The following is a 17,258-nucleotide window of genomic DNA, read 5'->3' on the forward strand; positions in this document are numbered from 1 at the left end:
TCTTGATAATCACTAAAAAACATAAAATAACAGTTCAGTTCCTCCCCAGGAGGCAGATCTGTGGGGGGGAAATACCTTTATGAATTGTAGAAACCCATTTTAGTGCAAAGCAGAGACTATCTGTACTTATTTTCTCTGTATCTACTTGAAGAATTTCCCGTGTATTTTCACTAGAGGGCATCAATAATGATAGAAATTAGCAGAGCGTCTAGAAAATGCCAAAGAAAATGTAATAAGATTACAATTTCAAGGAGAAATGAAGTTCTTCTGATTGCAACCTTATCAAAACAAAACAAAACGAAATGAAATCCTAAGTAGACTGGTTTCATTACTCCCACTCTTGGAAGTTCATAAAATTCAGTTGGGGAATTATCCACACCTCATCTCACCAAAGTTGTCTGGAATGCCAGTCACCAAGTAAAGATTTCTCCATCTCTTTAATAATCCTACTGCCCACCCTCAAAGAACTAAAATCCTTGTATTCTGTCCAATGTGTGTCATTGGTTAACATCATGTCTAAGAAGAGAACTAGAAATTTAGCCTACAAGTGAGATCAGAATCAAATGAAGATATGGATGATTTTCAAGGTACTGAAATAATTGTCATCTCCTTTAAAAAATAGAACACTTGAGTTGTTATAATGCCATTCACATTACCGTAAACCAGCCATACGCTTGTCATTGCTTTGTTGTTTTATGTTACTCCTTTGTTGTTTTATTGCTTTGTTGCTTTGATGTTTTATATTTATCCTGTTCACCATAATGCCGGCAAATGTATAACTAGAAATCTATGCTTTGCGAAAGGTCCTCCATGTACCCTGACCCTGAACTTTTAAACATGTTTCCAGAAACTTTAAAACTCAAGACCTTAGGAAGGTAGACAGATAATTGGAAGTTCAGATCTAAAACAAGACAAATTGATTCCTATGTGCAAGTGGGGTCTGACCACAGTACTTTTTTTTTTTAATATATGAAATTCATTGTCAAACTGGTTTCCATACAACACCCAGTGCTCATCCCAAAAGCTGCCCTCCTCAATACTCATCACCCACCCTCCCCTCCCTCCCACCCCCCATCAACCCTCAGTTTGTTCTCAGTTTTTAACAGTCTCTTATGTTTTGGCTCTCTCCCACTCTAACCTCTTTTTGACCACAGTACCTTGAGTAGTTAATTGTGTCTCCAGGTAAGGAGTGGGACCCCACAGGTCTAAGCCTTGCACAGTTAACCATCCTCAGCAGTAATTCTACGCAACTGTGAGAGATTCATGACTAAGTGATTGAACCAAGGGTATGATGAAGGAAGGATTTTGTCTTCTCTGTCCCTGGGACTTTAGAAGTGCACAGAGAACAGTATGGTGCTCGTAATTTGAGAATTTGTGAAAAATTTTTAGCATTTGAGACTTCTTAGAAACACAGAAGAATGACAGAACATCGAGGTGCTAGTTGACTGGTGATGCTATTTGCATTGTACAGTTTTTGACTGTTTGCCAAATGCTTTCATGTACATTCTCTCAGGAGGTCATCAAAAGAGGGCCAAAGACAGGAAGATGCATGAAGCTGAAGCTCCGTGAGGAAAGCCCCACAAGGTAGCATGGGGCCAGAACCACACACAGCAGTCGATGCTGCCATGATAGGATTCAGAAAAAAAAAAAAAACACTGCTAAGTCAGTGCCAAACACAGACAAGTTGTTAATTGCTCATACTTGTGTGGTGAGCTGGGTTTCAACTGATCTTGTCCTGGTTTTTTGCAGGGTTCTCCTCCAAGATAGATGCAGGTTGGGTTCTGGTCTTTCCACACATCTCTCATCCTCCTTGGAATGGCAGCTATGAAATAGTGCTCTTCCTGTGACAAGACAGGGAGAGCACAATGCCACAGACACATTTCAAACCTCCACTGTGTCAATACCACTGACATCCATTGTTCACGCCAAATGTCATATCCATGGGGCAGAGATGCAAACCCCACACCTGAAGTGGGGGTGAAGAGAAGGACGAGAAGAAATATTTGCTTAATAATGATCTAATCTCCCATACTAGGGTTTATGACTTCTAGGCTTATCAGCTACCCCTGACTAAAATAAGTGAATCAGCCTTGATTTTTTTAAAATGATGTTGATTTTAAAAACTCTTCAGACCATTATCATATGGCTCCTGCAAGACAAATCCATGACTATGGAATAATAACTATTCTCCTGGTATAGAGGTTAAAGGAAAGATCTTTATTTATTTATTTATGATGCAAGTAATATTTCACCCCCAAATATCCAAGTAAGGCATGATAGACTGACGACTAATAATTAGCTCAGTTGTAAGACCTGAGGAAATCTCCTTCACTTACACTTGTCCTTGAGACAGCGCTGTCAGAACATCTTTGTAGCTGACAGACAATGATAATGTTTGCAATGGAGATTATTAAGAAAGAACATACATGTGTATGTATGCAGACGCTTTCACCTCCAGAGCCAGCTTTATAAATCCAACTAATAATCTCTCGATTGTTAAAAAGGACAATCACTATTCTCTCAGAATACTAATCCTTGCTCTCCACTAGTGCATTAAAAATCACAGAATTACATGTAAGGATTTAGAAAAGTATTGAAGCGTCTGTGATTTTTATTCATTTCTCTAACTGTCACCTCAAAAGGGGCACTTCAGGAAAACTTGAGTATTTACTCTCCCTAGAGTAATACTGCTTTCAATATGTAGTATGTCTGCCTTGGGTAGGGATAACTTCATGATGCAAGATGGTCAGTTTTTCAAACATATCAATAATAGCTGTGATAGCTGTGGTAATAGCTAGCAAGTATTGAATGTTTATTGTGCTTCAGACACTCTTATCAGCTCTTGAGAGGCATTTCCTTATTGAACACTCACAGTAAATTTACAAAGTAGGTACTGTCACTACTCCCACCTGTGATAGAGAGAAACTGAGACACCAAAAGGTTGTTGTTGTTGTTGTTGTTGTTGTTTTTAAGTATTATGTCCAAGGTACTAGAACCTGGAAGACATTGTCTGGCATTTCGTATGAACACAAGACAGATATGCTCTTCTAGGCAAAAAGCTAATGCACTGACAGCATATGGAAAATGCAATGGGAGTGGGGAGAGTATTGTTTGTGTGCATGTTTTTTTAAGACTGTTTTATAGCACTTTTTTTTTTCACAGCAAAACTGAGCAGAAGGTGGAGAGATTTTCCATATATACCCTGTCTGCACAAAGTCACAGCTTCCCAGCTTCCCTGTTATCCACAAGCCCCCCATGAGACTAGTAAATCTGTTATAATCAATGAACCTACCCTGACACATCATTATAACCCAGAGTCCATCATTTATGTTAAAGTTCACTCTTGGTGAACATTGCACATTCATTGGGTTTGGACAAATGTATAATGGCATGTATTCACTGTTACAGTATCATATAGAATAATTTCACCCTGAAGAGTCCTCTGTGCACGGCCCACTCTTCCCTTCCTCTCCCCTAACCCTGGCAACCACTGATCTTTTTACAGTCTCTGTAGTTTTGCCTTTTCCAGAATGTCATATACTTGGAAGTGTGCATGTTTTGTATTGCTGGTTACAGAAGCTTTGATCTCTTTGTGCTGCTGCTGGCTTTGTGCATTGTTGAGGTCAAATGTCAAGTCTCTTCCAACAGAGACACAGAAAGGTGTTACGGCATAGTGGCTAAGAGCATGGACTCCACATCGAGACTGTCTGGGTTCAAATCCCAGCTCCAGGGGTTCCTGGGTGGCCCAGTCGGTTAAGTGTCTGACTCTTCAGCTCAGGTCATGATGTCATGATTTTGTGGGTTCGAGCCCCACATTGGGCTTCGTGCTGATGTTGTGGAGTCTGCTTGGGATTCTCTCTCTCCCTCTCTCTCTGCCCCTCCCCACACATGCTGTCTCTCTTTTCTCTCTCTCTCTCTCTCTCTCTCTCTCTCTCTCTCTCTCAGTAAGTAAACTTAAAAAAATCCCAGCTCTACTATTTGTGAGCTGTGTAACATGGACATGGTGCCCGGTGTCTTGCTACCTCAGTTTCTCTATGTGTAAAATGGAGGTGACCACAGCCCCTCCCCCATAGTGTTGGCATGAAGACTAAAGTGAATTCCTATTTGCAAACTACTTAATATACAAAAAATGTTTGCTAAATATCAAATATAGGAGGCTTGGGTATCCCGGCTCTTCAGTAACGAACAGTAAGTAGACTGGGAGCAGAGTCCTGGTTCCTCTTCTGCCACTAGCCTGCATCATGGCCTCAGGCCACTCAACTTTTCCAACCTCAGTTTACTCATACATACAATGAAGCAGTTAGACTACCTGATTGCTCACACTGCCTGGGGGAGGTGCTGAGTGCCCTCTCTTTCTCCCTTAGGAGAGTTTAGATGGAGGTGTGAGTGGGGACCCATGGAGAGTAAGATGCAAAACCTTTCTTTTCCTTTCTTTTCTGGGAGCTGTAGAGATATGTTCTTATTTATGAATAGTACACTGTAGACTTTCATATGATTAAACTTTTATGGTTAAACTTTACTTCTCTAGAGAAAAACAGTGTATGGAAAGGGAAGTGTTCCATGACTTTTAGGTTGGATAGTTTGAAGACCATCAGAGAATACGCACTCACAAAGCCACATTTGTGTGTGTGTTAGAAAAGCCAAGACAGGGGCGCCTGGGTGGCTCAGTCGGTTAAGCGTCCGACTTCAACTCAGGTCATGATCTCGCGGTCCATGAATTCGAGCCCCGCGTGGGGCTCTGGGCTGATGGCTCGGAGCCTGGAGCCTGCTTCAGATTCTGTGTCTCCCTCTCTCTCTCTGCCCCTCCCCCGTTCATGCTCTGTCTCTCTCTGTCTCAAAAATAAATAAACGTTAAAAAAAAAAAAAAGAAAAGCCAAGACATGAGAAGTAAAAATATTTAATGAATATAGTAGAACATTTGTTTCCGAAAGTTGCTCAGAGATTACTTATTTTAAAACTCACCCTGTTAGGAATTAAAAGCTGATCTGCTGCAGCCAGGGTGGGTCAGAGTGCTTCAGTCTCCTGAGGGTGACTGCTCAGCATTTTGAGATAGCCCTCTGGGTGACAGCGACAGTGGAGTTCTGTTCAGCATTAATATGTCATGTCACAACCTCTGGTTGATAACACTGGAGCTGTATCAAATCTCAGTCATAATGTACTTTGGGGATATCACGTGTGTTAAAACTGAATTGCAGTTTTGCAAACATACACATTATTTCTAAACTGCCCATTTGGGTCACTCTGCTTTTTTGGAGTTGAAATATTTAAAATCCCCTTATTTTGCAACAAGTTTAGCCCTCTCTGTCTGGGGTAAAGTCTCATCTTCTGTGCAGGAGTGTTGCTTTACTTCTGTTCTAAGAGCTGTAGATAGATAGTTTAAACCTGGCTTTTCTATGTCCTGATCGGACTATCAACTGAAATGTTCAGCACTGGCTCAGTTTTCCTAATAAAAGAAAGTAAAGTGCATGAAAATTCTTGCACATACTTGTAAATACAGTTTTCTTTTATTGATGATCCATTAGTATCAGTCCCATGTTTTACTGTGGGCTACTTATGATGACACGTTTTATGCATTACTATATGTCCACAGTGCTAGAACAGGCCCTGGCAGACAGTAAGCACATGATAAATATTTGTAGAATAAATGAGAGAGAGAATACTCATGCCTCCTATCCTAAAGGATTTAAGAATATTATATGTTACATCAACAAGTAATAAGAGTGATTGACATGTCACCAGAGTGGGGGCGCCTGGGTGGCTCAGTCGTTAAGCATCCGACTTTGGCTCAAATCATGATCTCAAGGTTTGTGAGTGTGAGCCCCGTGACAGGATCTGTGCTGACAGCTCAGAGCCTGGAGCCTGCTTCGGATTCTGTGTCTCCCTCTCTCTCTGCCCCTTCTCTGCTCACACTCTCTCTCTCAAAAATAAATGAACGTAAAAAAAATTAAAAATGAAATGTCACCAGAGTGATTCATAACTGTGTTCATTGTTCACCTTCTAAAGAACCAGAGCCTTTTTGCCTCACTGAAATAATCCTAAGAAAGGCCTCAGGTTCACCACCTCTGCCAGGTAGTAGAATGGCCACAGTTCTTCGATGAAATTATTACTACTTTCTTACAAGCTCAGTAAGAAAGAGTAAATGTATCTGTTAAAATATAAAATAATCCTAAAAGATTTAAATTGTGAATGTTTGCATTTAGAGGAGTTAATTATCTAGTACATCCAACATTTCCTATGGCATTTTGGACATACTCATTTTTATATTAACTTATAAAAGACTTATTCTATGGTGTTATTTACATTGGATGATATTAAATCTGTTTGCAAAAGATAAACTAAAGTTTTAGACTTTTTAAGATCTCTTCTTATTGCTGCCCCTCCCCCCAAAAAGAAAGAAAAGTGTTGGTTTACAAACCCTGATTTCACCTCTCAAGTCCTTTGAACATACTTGAGGTTTTTAACTGGTTGGTTGATTTAACTATTTACTCATAGGCTTTCTTGTCATTGAAGTTAAAAACACAGCAGTATCCCTTAAGATACAAAACAAACAAACATAAAACTGGTGAGAAAGAAATGAGGGGAAAAATTAATTGAAATTATTTTCCCGATGTCTACAGTACATACCTATAGCAAATGAGTAAATTCCAATTTAGGTTTTCTCTTCCTGTGGGTTAAAATATGCTTTCATAATGCCTCAAGCTATTGCAGATTTGGCTCTTTAGAGCTGGGAAACTAGAATGCGTGTCATTGTTCTCCAGTTGTTTTCCTGTGGAATTTCAACAAATTGCGGCAGTTTGAGGGAAAACCTTTCCAGTTTTCTGTCTTCTCACCCCCATCATATCGCATAGCATGTGATTTCTTCTGTGCCCCAGCTCTCCTCCCTGGTCTCCCACTGTGTGTGATCATCCTCCGCAGTGTCCCTGCAATAAGACGAGAAGGTGAAAATCAGCCTGCAGGTTTAAATTAATTGCACTCCTCAGTTATGCTCAGAGTTAGCCAATGCTTTAAATCACAACATTCTAAACTTCTAGTTTAAGCATAATTGGAAAGAGAAAGCTGACATTAAAGTGGTAACTGACAGAGTAAACTTAAAGCAGAACAGTGTAAAACACTCATATGCAAATAACTGTGAATCATCTGATAAAATTATTCAGAGGCAGTCGAATATTTTATTAAACATACCTGTTAGTGATTTGGAGCACTGATTTCAGCACCTTTTTGTTTTTAAAACTTGCATGACTAATTATGTTGTGTTTGTTCTAATGGAACATTACTTTTATTCATAATGGAAATCGTTTTTAAAATCTAATTTTTTCATATAATGATAAATGTAATGCAAAAAAAAATGTGAGCGAGCCCTCCATTTGAAATTGTGTACTTTGGCAGTTAAGATCTGAGAGGTATTGGATACAAGAGAGCAGCTTCTGTGTTTTAGTGGGGCTAGCTTCAGATATTTGAGTTTATCCTGCCTTCATTTGGAAAAGAAACAGTGGCTCTGCCTCTGGGCTCCCAAGGGACTATGTCCATATCCACATTGCAGCACTGTTCACCCTGTGTTTGTAATTCTTTATTTGCGTTTCTGTGCCACTGATCTAAAACCAGGACTTACTCATTTCTGTGTCCAGTGCAGCTCCTGGTATCCAGGCAGGTGCCCAGGTAACATTTGCTAAAAGAATTGAGTCTATGTGAACAGTGATGGAAGGTAGACATAGGAACACGTCATTCTTCCTTATTTTTTCTTCTTTCATATGGCATATTTCAATTTTGGCTCTTTTATGCATTGCTAAATCTGACATATTGTACTTCTGAAAAAATTTTCTATTAGCATATCCTGTCAAACTCTAAATAGAGGCAATTCTTAGAACTAATATTTATGTGCAGTCATTAATTGCTAAGACTAATAATTTACTTGTAAATGCAAGATTGTATTAATTTTATCTGTAATGGAATTCTTGTTCCTCCTGAAATCATAGCAAATTATTTAAATTACTTTGTGGGGAGTACAAAGTTAAGGAGATCAAATTTGTTTTACAAGAACATTTGATGTAATTAATTTTTAAAATATATCTTGCTTTTTTAATACCAGACTTTAGATAATAATAATTTTTTAAAGACTTTATAAAAAGAACTCTTCTCCCCATTTCTCCTTTCTTTGTCAGTTAATCCTCAAACCTAGAATATGCCTTTAAATTTCTGCTCTACACCAACTGGCTGAATTATGTTGTGACTTTATACTACAGTCTAGTGGAGAATAAACTCAGGCATTAGATGATCTTTTGAGACATATAAATATATAATTGTTGGTGGGCACTTTCACCTAGAGCTTTAGAACAATAGATATTTGTAACAAGGCCTGATCTTCAGCGAATGCACACCATTATAGCATAATGACTAGTTTCTGCTCTGATTGGTCAGTGCCCATGCCTTGCAGGTTATTAAATATTTTAACATTTATCCCTGCTTGAATGATGACTCTGAAACTCCATGAAAACTGTAAGTACTTTCTGAATCAGCCTGGAAAGATTAATGTATTCTCAGGGTAATATTTGAGTTGAATATGAAATTCTAAATCTTTGAAACCTGGAAATTGAAGATCAGTAAATGCTCTATAGTCATCTTAACTCCTACTTTTCTATCATACCCTATACCCAATTCATCAATAAATCTTATTGCTCTGCCTTTTAATGAGTTGCAGACTGACCCCTTCTCACTGCAGGCACTCTGTTACTATAGCCCAAAGCACATCAACTCTCTTCCATACAGTTGTAATAAACTTTTTTTGGTCTTCCTGCTTCCACCCTCGCTTTTGATAGTATATTTTCCAAAGAGGAGCCAGAATGGTCCTTAAAAAATGTCTAGATAGTGTCCCTCAGGCCACAATGGCTCTATGTGAGCCAGTCTTCTGCCCTTGGGCACCTTCTCTGTCTCAGCCTCCACTTGCCTCTCCTACACTGTCTGCTCCAGCCACCTGTCCTGCAGACCCACTCCAGCCTTGCACATCCTGGCTGGAATATGAACTACCTGCTTGCATGTAGGTTTTCTGTGTGGTTCCTTTCTATAGCCTCAGCCCCAAGAAGTACACCAAGGACACAGTAGTTGCTCAATAAATAGTAGTTGAACTAATGAATCATTGCTTCCAGTCATTCCATTTCGATAAACTCTGTGTTTAAAAATAGGAGGCTGAGGGGCGCCTGGGTGGCTGTCGGTTAAACATCCGACTCTTGGTTTTGGTTCAAGTCATGATCTTACAGTTTGTGAGTTCGAGCCCTGCATTGGGCTCTGTGCTGAAAGTGCAGAGCCTGCTTGGAATTTCTCTTGCCCCTCTCCGACATGTCCTTGTTCTCTCTTTCCCTCTCTCTCTCTCTCTCTCTCGCTCTCTCTCTCTCTCAATAAATAAATAAATAAACATTAAAAAAATAGTAAGCTGAGTATGTTCTTAAATTTATTTTTGTTCTTCTTATCAAATGGTTGTTCTTACACAGGAAACATACCGTCCCAAAGCAATATCAACATTTAGATTATCTCCTTTAAAATCTTGTAATTAAAAGCAGACAACACTGAAAAAAGATACCAACCAATATTAAGCAAAATTAAGCCTTTAGGTATTCAATTTTTAAAAAGAAACAGGATCAATATGAAAAAGAAACCATTTAATTTTATTGGAGGACATACACACAAATCCTGTCTAAATGAAAAGACATACCATATTAATATATACAAAGATTTTATGTCATTCTTTTCAGATAAATATATATTTTAATGAAACTCCAACCAGATTTCCAATGGGAACTTTATTTGTTGACTATTTTGTTTGAAACTCCCCTTCCCTCATCACCTGATCTAAAGTGTCCCTCTCATACTGGTCAGTCTACATTATATCTCCTTGTTTTACTTTGCAGAACACTTTTTTCCCCAGTTTCATTGAGATATAATTGACATATAGCATTGTGCAAGTTTAAGGTGTGATTTTATATATATTCATATACATATATATATATATATATATATATTACAAGATGATACCACAGTAAGTTTAATTCACACATCCATCACTTCACATAATTACGATCTTTGTGTGTCTGTGGTGAGAACTTTATTTTTAATGTTTATTTTTGAGAGAGAGAGAGAGAGAAAGAGCATGCACTTGAGAGAGGGGCAGAGAAAGAGGGAGAGAGAGAGAGTCCCAAGACCAAATCCTGCAGAGTGCAACGCAGGGCTGGATCTCATGAATCATGAGATCATGACCTGAGCCAAAGTCAAGAGTCGCACTTAACCAACTGAGTCACCCAGTCTCCCCACTGTGGTGAGAACTTTTAAGATCTACTCTCTTGGCAAGTTTTAAATATACAATGCAATATTGTTAACTAAAATCACTATGCTTTCCATTAAGTCCCCAGAATTTATCCATTTTATGACTGGAAATTTATACCCTTTGACTGCTTTTCATCTGTTTCTCTACCTCACACCCGTTGCCACTGTCAACCGCCAGTCTGTTCTCTTTTATGAGTTCAGGGTTTTTTTTAGATTCCACATATAAGTGAGATCATACAGTATTTGTGTTTCTTTGATTTATTTCACTTAGCATAATGCCCTCAAGGTCCATTCATGTTGTCACAAATATCAGAATTTCCTTTATTTTTATGGCTGAATAATATCCATTGTATGTGAATGTGTATGTACACATTTTTTTTCATCCATTCATTCATCAGTGGGCACTTAGGTTGTTACCATATCTTGGCTGTTGTGAATAATGTTGCAGTAAACATAAGAGTGCAGAAATCTCTCTTCTAATCATTTCATTTCCTTCAGATACATACCCAGAGGTGGAATTGCTGGATCATATGGTAGTTCTGTTTTTAATTTTTTGAGGAACCTTCATACTGTAAAGTGGCTGCACCAGTTTACATTCCCACCAACAGTGTATAAACATTCCCCATTCTCCACATTCTCGCCAGCACTTGTTATTCTGGTGTTTTGATAATTGCCATGCTAGCTTGTGTGATGTGATATCTCATTGTGGTTTTGATTCACATTTCCCTGAAGATTAGTAATGTTGAGCACTTTTTCATGTACTTGTTGGCCAGTTGAATATCTTCCTTGGAAAAATGTCTTTTCAGGTCCTTTGCCCACCTCTTAATTAGATTGTTTTTGTTTTTGTTTTTGTTTTTTGCTGTTGAGTTATATGAGTTCTTTATATAATTTGCATGTTAACCTCTTATCAGATATGTGGTTTGCAAATATTTTCTCCCATTCTGTAGGTTACCTTTTCATTTTGTTGATGGTTTCTTTTGCTGTGCAGAAGGTTTTTACTTTGTTGTGGTCTCACTTGTTTATTTTTGCTTTTGATGCTTATGCTTTGGGTGTCGTATCCATAAAGTGTCTAGGAGCTTTTTCCCTATGTTTTCATCTCTACTTTCAGGTCTTAAATGTAAGTCTTTAATGCTTTTTGAGTTAATTTTCATGCATGGTTTAAATAGGGGTCCAGTGTCATTCTTTTGCATGTGAATATCCAGTTTTCCCAGTACCATTTATTGAAGAGATTATCTTTCCTCCATTGAGTATTTTGGCTCCCTTGTCAAATATAAGTTGACCATAGAGCACAAGTTTAATTCTGGACTTTCATTTTTGTTCTGTTAGTCTATGTGTCTGTCTTTATGCTACTACTGTACTGTTTTGATTGCTGTAACTTTATAAGATAGTTTTAAATCATAAAGTGTAATTACTCTAGCTTTGTTCTTTGTTCTCAAGATTACTTTGACTATTTGGGGTCTTTTGTGGTTCCATACACATTTTAGGACTATTTTGTTTATGTTTTTGTTTTTATTAAAAAATAGTAAAATAGTATTCTAATAGTATAGTATTAGACCTTAGGTGATGTTGGGTAATATGAACCTTTTATGATATTATTTCTTCCAATCCATAAACACAGGATTCCTTTACATTTATTTATGTCTTCAATCTCTTTCATCAGTATTTTAGTAATTTTCAGTGTACAGATCTTTTACCTCCTTGGTTAAAATTATTCCTAGGCATTTCATGTTTTTGATGCTGTTATAAATGCAACTGTTTTATTTATTTCTTTTTCAGATAATTCAGTATTATTATATAGAAACACAACTTTTCTGACTTTTATGTATTGATTTTGTGTTCTGCAACTTTACTGGATTTGTTTATTGTAATGGTTTTTTGGTGGAGTCTTTAAGATGTTCTCTGTATAAAATCAGGTCGTCTAGAAACAGAGACAGTCTTACTACTTCCTTTCCACTTCAGATGCCTTTTATTTCTTTTTCTTTCTTTCTTTCTTCCTTTTTTTTTTCCTGATTGCTCATGATCAGACTTTTAGTAGCATGTTGAATAGGAATGCTGAGAGTGGGTATCCTTGTCTTATTCCTGATTTTAGAAGAAAAGCTTTCTGCTTTCCCTGATTGAGAATGATTATTAGCTGTGGACTTGTCATATATGGCCTTTTCTATATTGCGGTATATTCCTTCTATACCCAGTTTGTTAAGAGTTTTTATCATGAATAGATGTTGAATTTTGTCAAGTGCTTTTCCTGCATCTGTTGAGATAATAATGTGATTTTTATTTTTTATATTCTATTAATGTATATCACATTGATTCATTTGCATGTATGAAACCATCCTTGCATTCCAGGGATGCATAGTATAGAGACACATTTTTTCATTGCTGGTAGGAATATGAAAAGTAGTATGTCAGCATCTATTAAAATGTAAAATGTGCATACCAGTTGTCAAGCTGTTCTATATGGAGAAATCTGTCTTATAAAAATGAAAACATTAGTATACAGAGGTAGATGTGCAAGGATATTTTTTGAAGCATTGTTTTTAAGGGAAAAGGAACTGGAAGCTACCAAATTTTCATCAGTAGGAGAATGGTCAAAAACTATGGTACTTCCATCCTGTGTAATATTATACAGTTTTAAAACAAGTATTACATCTATTTTCTTGATTTAAAGGACTGTTTGCTCTGTATTGTTAAGTACCTTAAAAAATTCAGAGAATGTTTACTGTGAAATCCATTTTAAAATTAAAATAGTACATATATTTGTGTGTATATATGGGTTTGTGTTTATAAACATAAAGAAATATGTGGAAAGAGACATACCCAAGCCATTAACAATTGCTGTATTTTCAGGAGTCAAAAACAAGGAGCAGGAGGGGTGCCTGGGTGGCTCAGTCGGTTAAGCATCTGACTTCGGCTCAGGTCATGATCTCACGGCTTGTGAGTTCAAGCCTCGTGTCAGACTCTGTGCTGACAGCTCGGAGCCTGGAGCCTGCTTCTGATTCTGTGTCTCTCCCTCTCTCTGCCCCTCCCCTGCTCACACTCTGTCTCTCTCAAAAATAAATAAACATTAAAAAAATTATTAAAAAAATACTAAGGAGCAGGAGAGGTGTGTGCTACTTTATTGTTTAACATGGTAAAACATATTACATCTTAATTTAAAAATATAATAAAGATGATTCAATGATGAATGTAAATATACATTATAGGACATTAGTAGTTTGACTTTGAGCATGTATAAATACCAAGTAGTGTAAGAAAGGAGAACCAGCACTACTGTATTTGGTTAGAGATGTCTTCATAGTGAAAACAGCAGCTCTCACTTCACTGATGTGTCAATGTTCTTCAAACTACTTACAGTTTGGAGGTTTGGAATTTGTGTTTCTTTTTCAACTCAATTAAAACTTAGTTATTCTCAGAAATAATTACTAGGAAACAGATTATTAAATAAATCACCCTACACATAAGAAAACAATGCTTCATATTTACAATGTTAAGATTTTCCTGTTTTATTCTTCGTAACTGCCTGATCTAAAGATGAAGATGTAGTGTGGCTAGTGTACTCATCACTAAATCAGACGCTATCTTTATAAAAGTTGAGCTTTTTTAAAAAACATATTTGCAAATTATACATCGGAAACAAAGATTGTTTATCATCTTTCTTTTTTATTTCAGAACGCTTTACCCTGTACAGCTCTAAAAACCTTAGGCAAGCGTGGAATAAGTAAGTCCGTATACCGTTTATGCTTGTTTTCTCTCTCTTTTTCTCTCAGTCCCTCTCTCAATTTCTAAAGTCTCCAAATAAGTTTGTCTTGACATTTGTTTCATTTGTTCATCCAAATATCAATTTCTCCATTCATTTAACCATAAAACAGTTGTTAAGCCATAACTATGCACCAGCCACCATGTTCAGCCTAAGCCAATGCTGTTATATATGAGTTTGGGTTCTGAGAGCAACATGGCATTGCTTCGAAATGATAAATCCTAAAATTCACTGGGTTCAGTCTTCTTGTAACTAAATTCAAGAAATATTTTAGCATCAGCAAAATAGCATTTAAGTGCAATTTAATGACTGATTCTAATCTAAATAATGTTGGTGAACACCTCTGAGCAAGATAAAATTGATCTTTCACATTTTTTCAGTTTATCTATTGTTCCCCTAGGCCTTCTTGGAAAACTAAGTACCTATATTGCTTGAAATGTATGTCATCTGTTTATTTGATTTCTGTTCTCTCATCTGATCTTGTTGAAATAGTTTTATTTATTGGTTTTGAAATTTGATGAAATCTGAAGATCTGAGTTTCTCAAGTTAATCATAGGTCTTTTATTGCAAGCCAACCTGTTAGTAAACCATTCAAAGTTGGAAAGCAGAGTAATTGAGTCACTCTTGTTAGTTGTGGATATCATATTTCAAGCATTATGCTGGGGAAAAAGTAACTGGAACTGCTTTGATTTAAAAATTTTTAAAGTGTCATAACAAATTTTTGTCTATGAGGACTTCAGTATTATTGCCTTAGTTTTTACTGTTATGACATATTTAATTTTAGACACCATCAATTATAAAAATAAAAAAATAAGAAAAAACCTTTTTATAATAAAAATGCCTTTAATCGGTGTTGTCAGTAGATACAGTGGACAGCTTATTGTAAGGGAACTCATGGAATGAGTACGTGAAACTCTGCAGTGGTTTATTTGAAAGATTTGGCAGTTTGTTTTTATTAAATCCATCTTAGAAGAGCACTGGAATAATTATTTTTGTCTAACACAAGGCTTTGCATTTGCCATTTGAAGAGTTAGTTCTTATTATCTGTAGAGTCTCCTCTGGGAGGCATGCCGTCTTCTGGGAACATTCTGTGTGTGTTCCTCACTCTTTTGCCCTTCCACCTCCCCCTCTTTACTGATCAGCGGTCTAACATTTTAATTAAGTGCTTTCATACACCAGATAATATATACAGTATACAGTTCCTACCTTAATTAAATGATCAAACACATTCTCTCATATTGCTCAAAAAGTTTTGTCCAACCAGGTAACCATTGTATGAGACAATCTTTTATAAAGCAATTGAATTTCTAACCCCATCTTTGAAGTAACAGGAATATCTGTCGAATCTACACGTAGCGTTTGTGGCGAATAGCCTTCAATTTAGAGAACCTCCATTTCCTTCCATCAGAGGGACAAAGCTAGAATGACCTCCAAATTGCCCAGGAAAATAAATGGCAGATCTTATCCACTTAGAATCGTCTACAAAAGATGGGAGAGGGGTGTCTGTAGACAATGCTGAATGATATTTCTTCCGCCATCCTCTTGTGGTTATGACCCCATTCATTTCCACATGGCGCGTTTCAGTCGTTCATTTTTGTGACTTGTATTCAGCACCACCTGCCATCACAAACAGTCTAGCATACATGCCCAGGTGAAGGGCCTTTCTCATTCTGCCTTCCATAGTCACTAGTGAGATGCCTCTCAGAGAAGGTACTTCTAGCCATTTACATTACTCTACTCTGGGAGAAACGAGGTAAAAGAAAAGTAAAATTGAAATAGTATTCAAGCTTTGCATTGCTTCACTTCATTCTTACCACCTAAGACTTCATACTCACTTTTCTCTGAGAGTTGTTCATGTTATAACAAAAGTAGTTAATTTCATTGATGGAAATCAGGATGTAGAATCCTCTGGTGTTGACATTTTAGACATTTTAAAAACTATGTGCATCATGCACAATCTCCTTTAAATTTTTCTTAAAAGATGCTAGGTATTTTCTTAAAAGATGCTTTTATTCTTAAGGGCAAGTAAGAATTCTTCAGAATACGATTTTTCACAAAATAAGAAAACAGTTTTCTCTTTAAGATATAACTTCAGGGATATTTATTAATTGCATTTTCTATGAACATAGGATTTATAATTTTTCTACCAAAGCCAGGGTCTGAAATACTGAAGGAGAGGCGCCTGGGTGGCTCAGTCGGTTGAGCGTCTGACTCTTGTTTTCTACTCAGGTCATGATCTGTCTCACTGTTCATGGGTTCGAGCTCCATGTGGCGCTCTGAGCTGTCATTGGAACCTGCTTGGGATTCTCTCTGTCTCTGCCTCTCCCCTGGTCATGCACTCACTCTCTCGCTTTCCTTTTCTCTCAAAAACAAATTAATAAAACTTAAATTATTTTTAATAAAAAATAAAATACTGAAGGAAATCTTACATTTTCTTGTAAAGTCTTTTTTAATGAGCTGGTAGAATTATAGCTAATGTTTTTCTTTTAATCTCTAACATCACATATGCTTTTTAAAAAGAAATTACAAAAGCATTTAATAAACTGGGTCCTACCCTTAGATTACTTTTAAAACATGTTAGGGAAACTATTAAAAGCTGTTAGCTTGAGGTAAGATTTTTTAATTATAAACATAATTTGCTTAGAATCAAGCTATTTTTTAAGTCCCCATAAGTCTTATTTTTTGTTGCCTTAAGGAGTTATTTCAGAAAACACTAAGTAATAAAATATCACTAAAAATGTTATAAAAATACTACTTTCTGGTATCCCAGTGTTACCTACTGAATCCTTAGAGCCAAGCAATAGCCTCTAGCCCATTAAAACCCAATGAAATTTCCAGAAAACTGAAAATTCAGAGACATTAATTTGTTATTGATTCTTCATCCAAATGGACTTGCGACCTTGCAACCATCATAGACATTTCAACATCCCTCACTTCGGAATGAGCTCTAAGTTCAGAAGAACTGCATTTAAAGACTCGTAAGCAAGTGCTGGCTTTCTCCATCACTACAAACGAATTTGCTCGTCTACAAGCACAATTACAAAACGAGCAATCGGTAGATTCTCATATATAGCAGTAATAGGTTCAAAATAAAGGAAACTAATTTGCAAGAACTAATTTGAATTCAATTTAGATGGGTTAATAGAAGACGGGTAGGTTAATATAAAAAAGTAAGTCACTGCTTAAAATTAAA

General features: G+C 36.8%; 1 protein-coding gene across 5 annotated transcripts in view; it reads left to right on the forward strand.

The window, feature by feature from the left end:
- The window catches only part of CDK14 (cyclin dependent kinase 14), a 486,541-nt gene that overhangs the window by 433,309 nt on the left and 35,974 nt on the right, over positions 1-17,258 (forward strand). For all 5 annotated transcript variants that reach the window (XM_047096602.1, XM_047096603.1, XM_047096604.1 and 2 more), the window contains one exon: positions 13,978-14,026. In XM_047096602.1, coding sequence (XP_046952558.1) covers positions 13,978-14,026 — 49 coding nt within the window. The remainder of the gene's footprint in view (positions 1-13,977; positions 14,027-17,258) is intronic.

The sequence above is a fragment of the Lynx rufus genome, unplaced genomic scaffold (genome assembly GCF_022079265.1).
Source record: "Lynx rufus isolate CCGP_SWC_20201006 ecotype Redwood Valley unplaced genomic scaffold, mLynRuf1.p SCAF_4, whole genome shotgun sequence".
Lineage (NCBI taxonomy): Eukaryota > Metazoa > Chordata > Mammalia > Carnivora > Felidae > Lynx > Lynx rufus.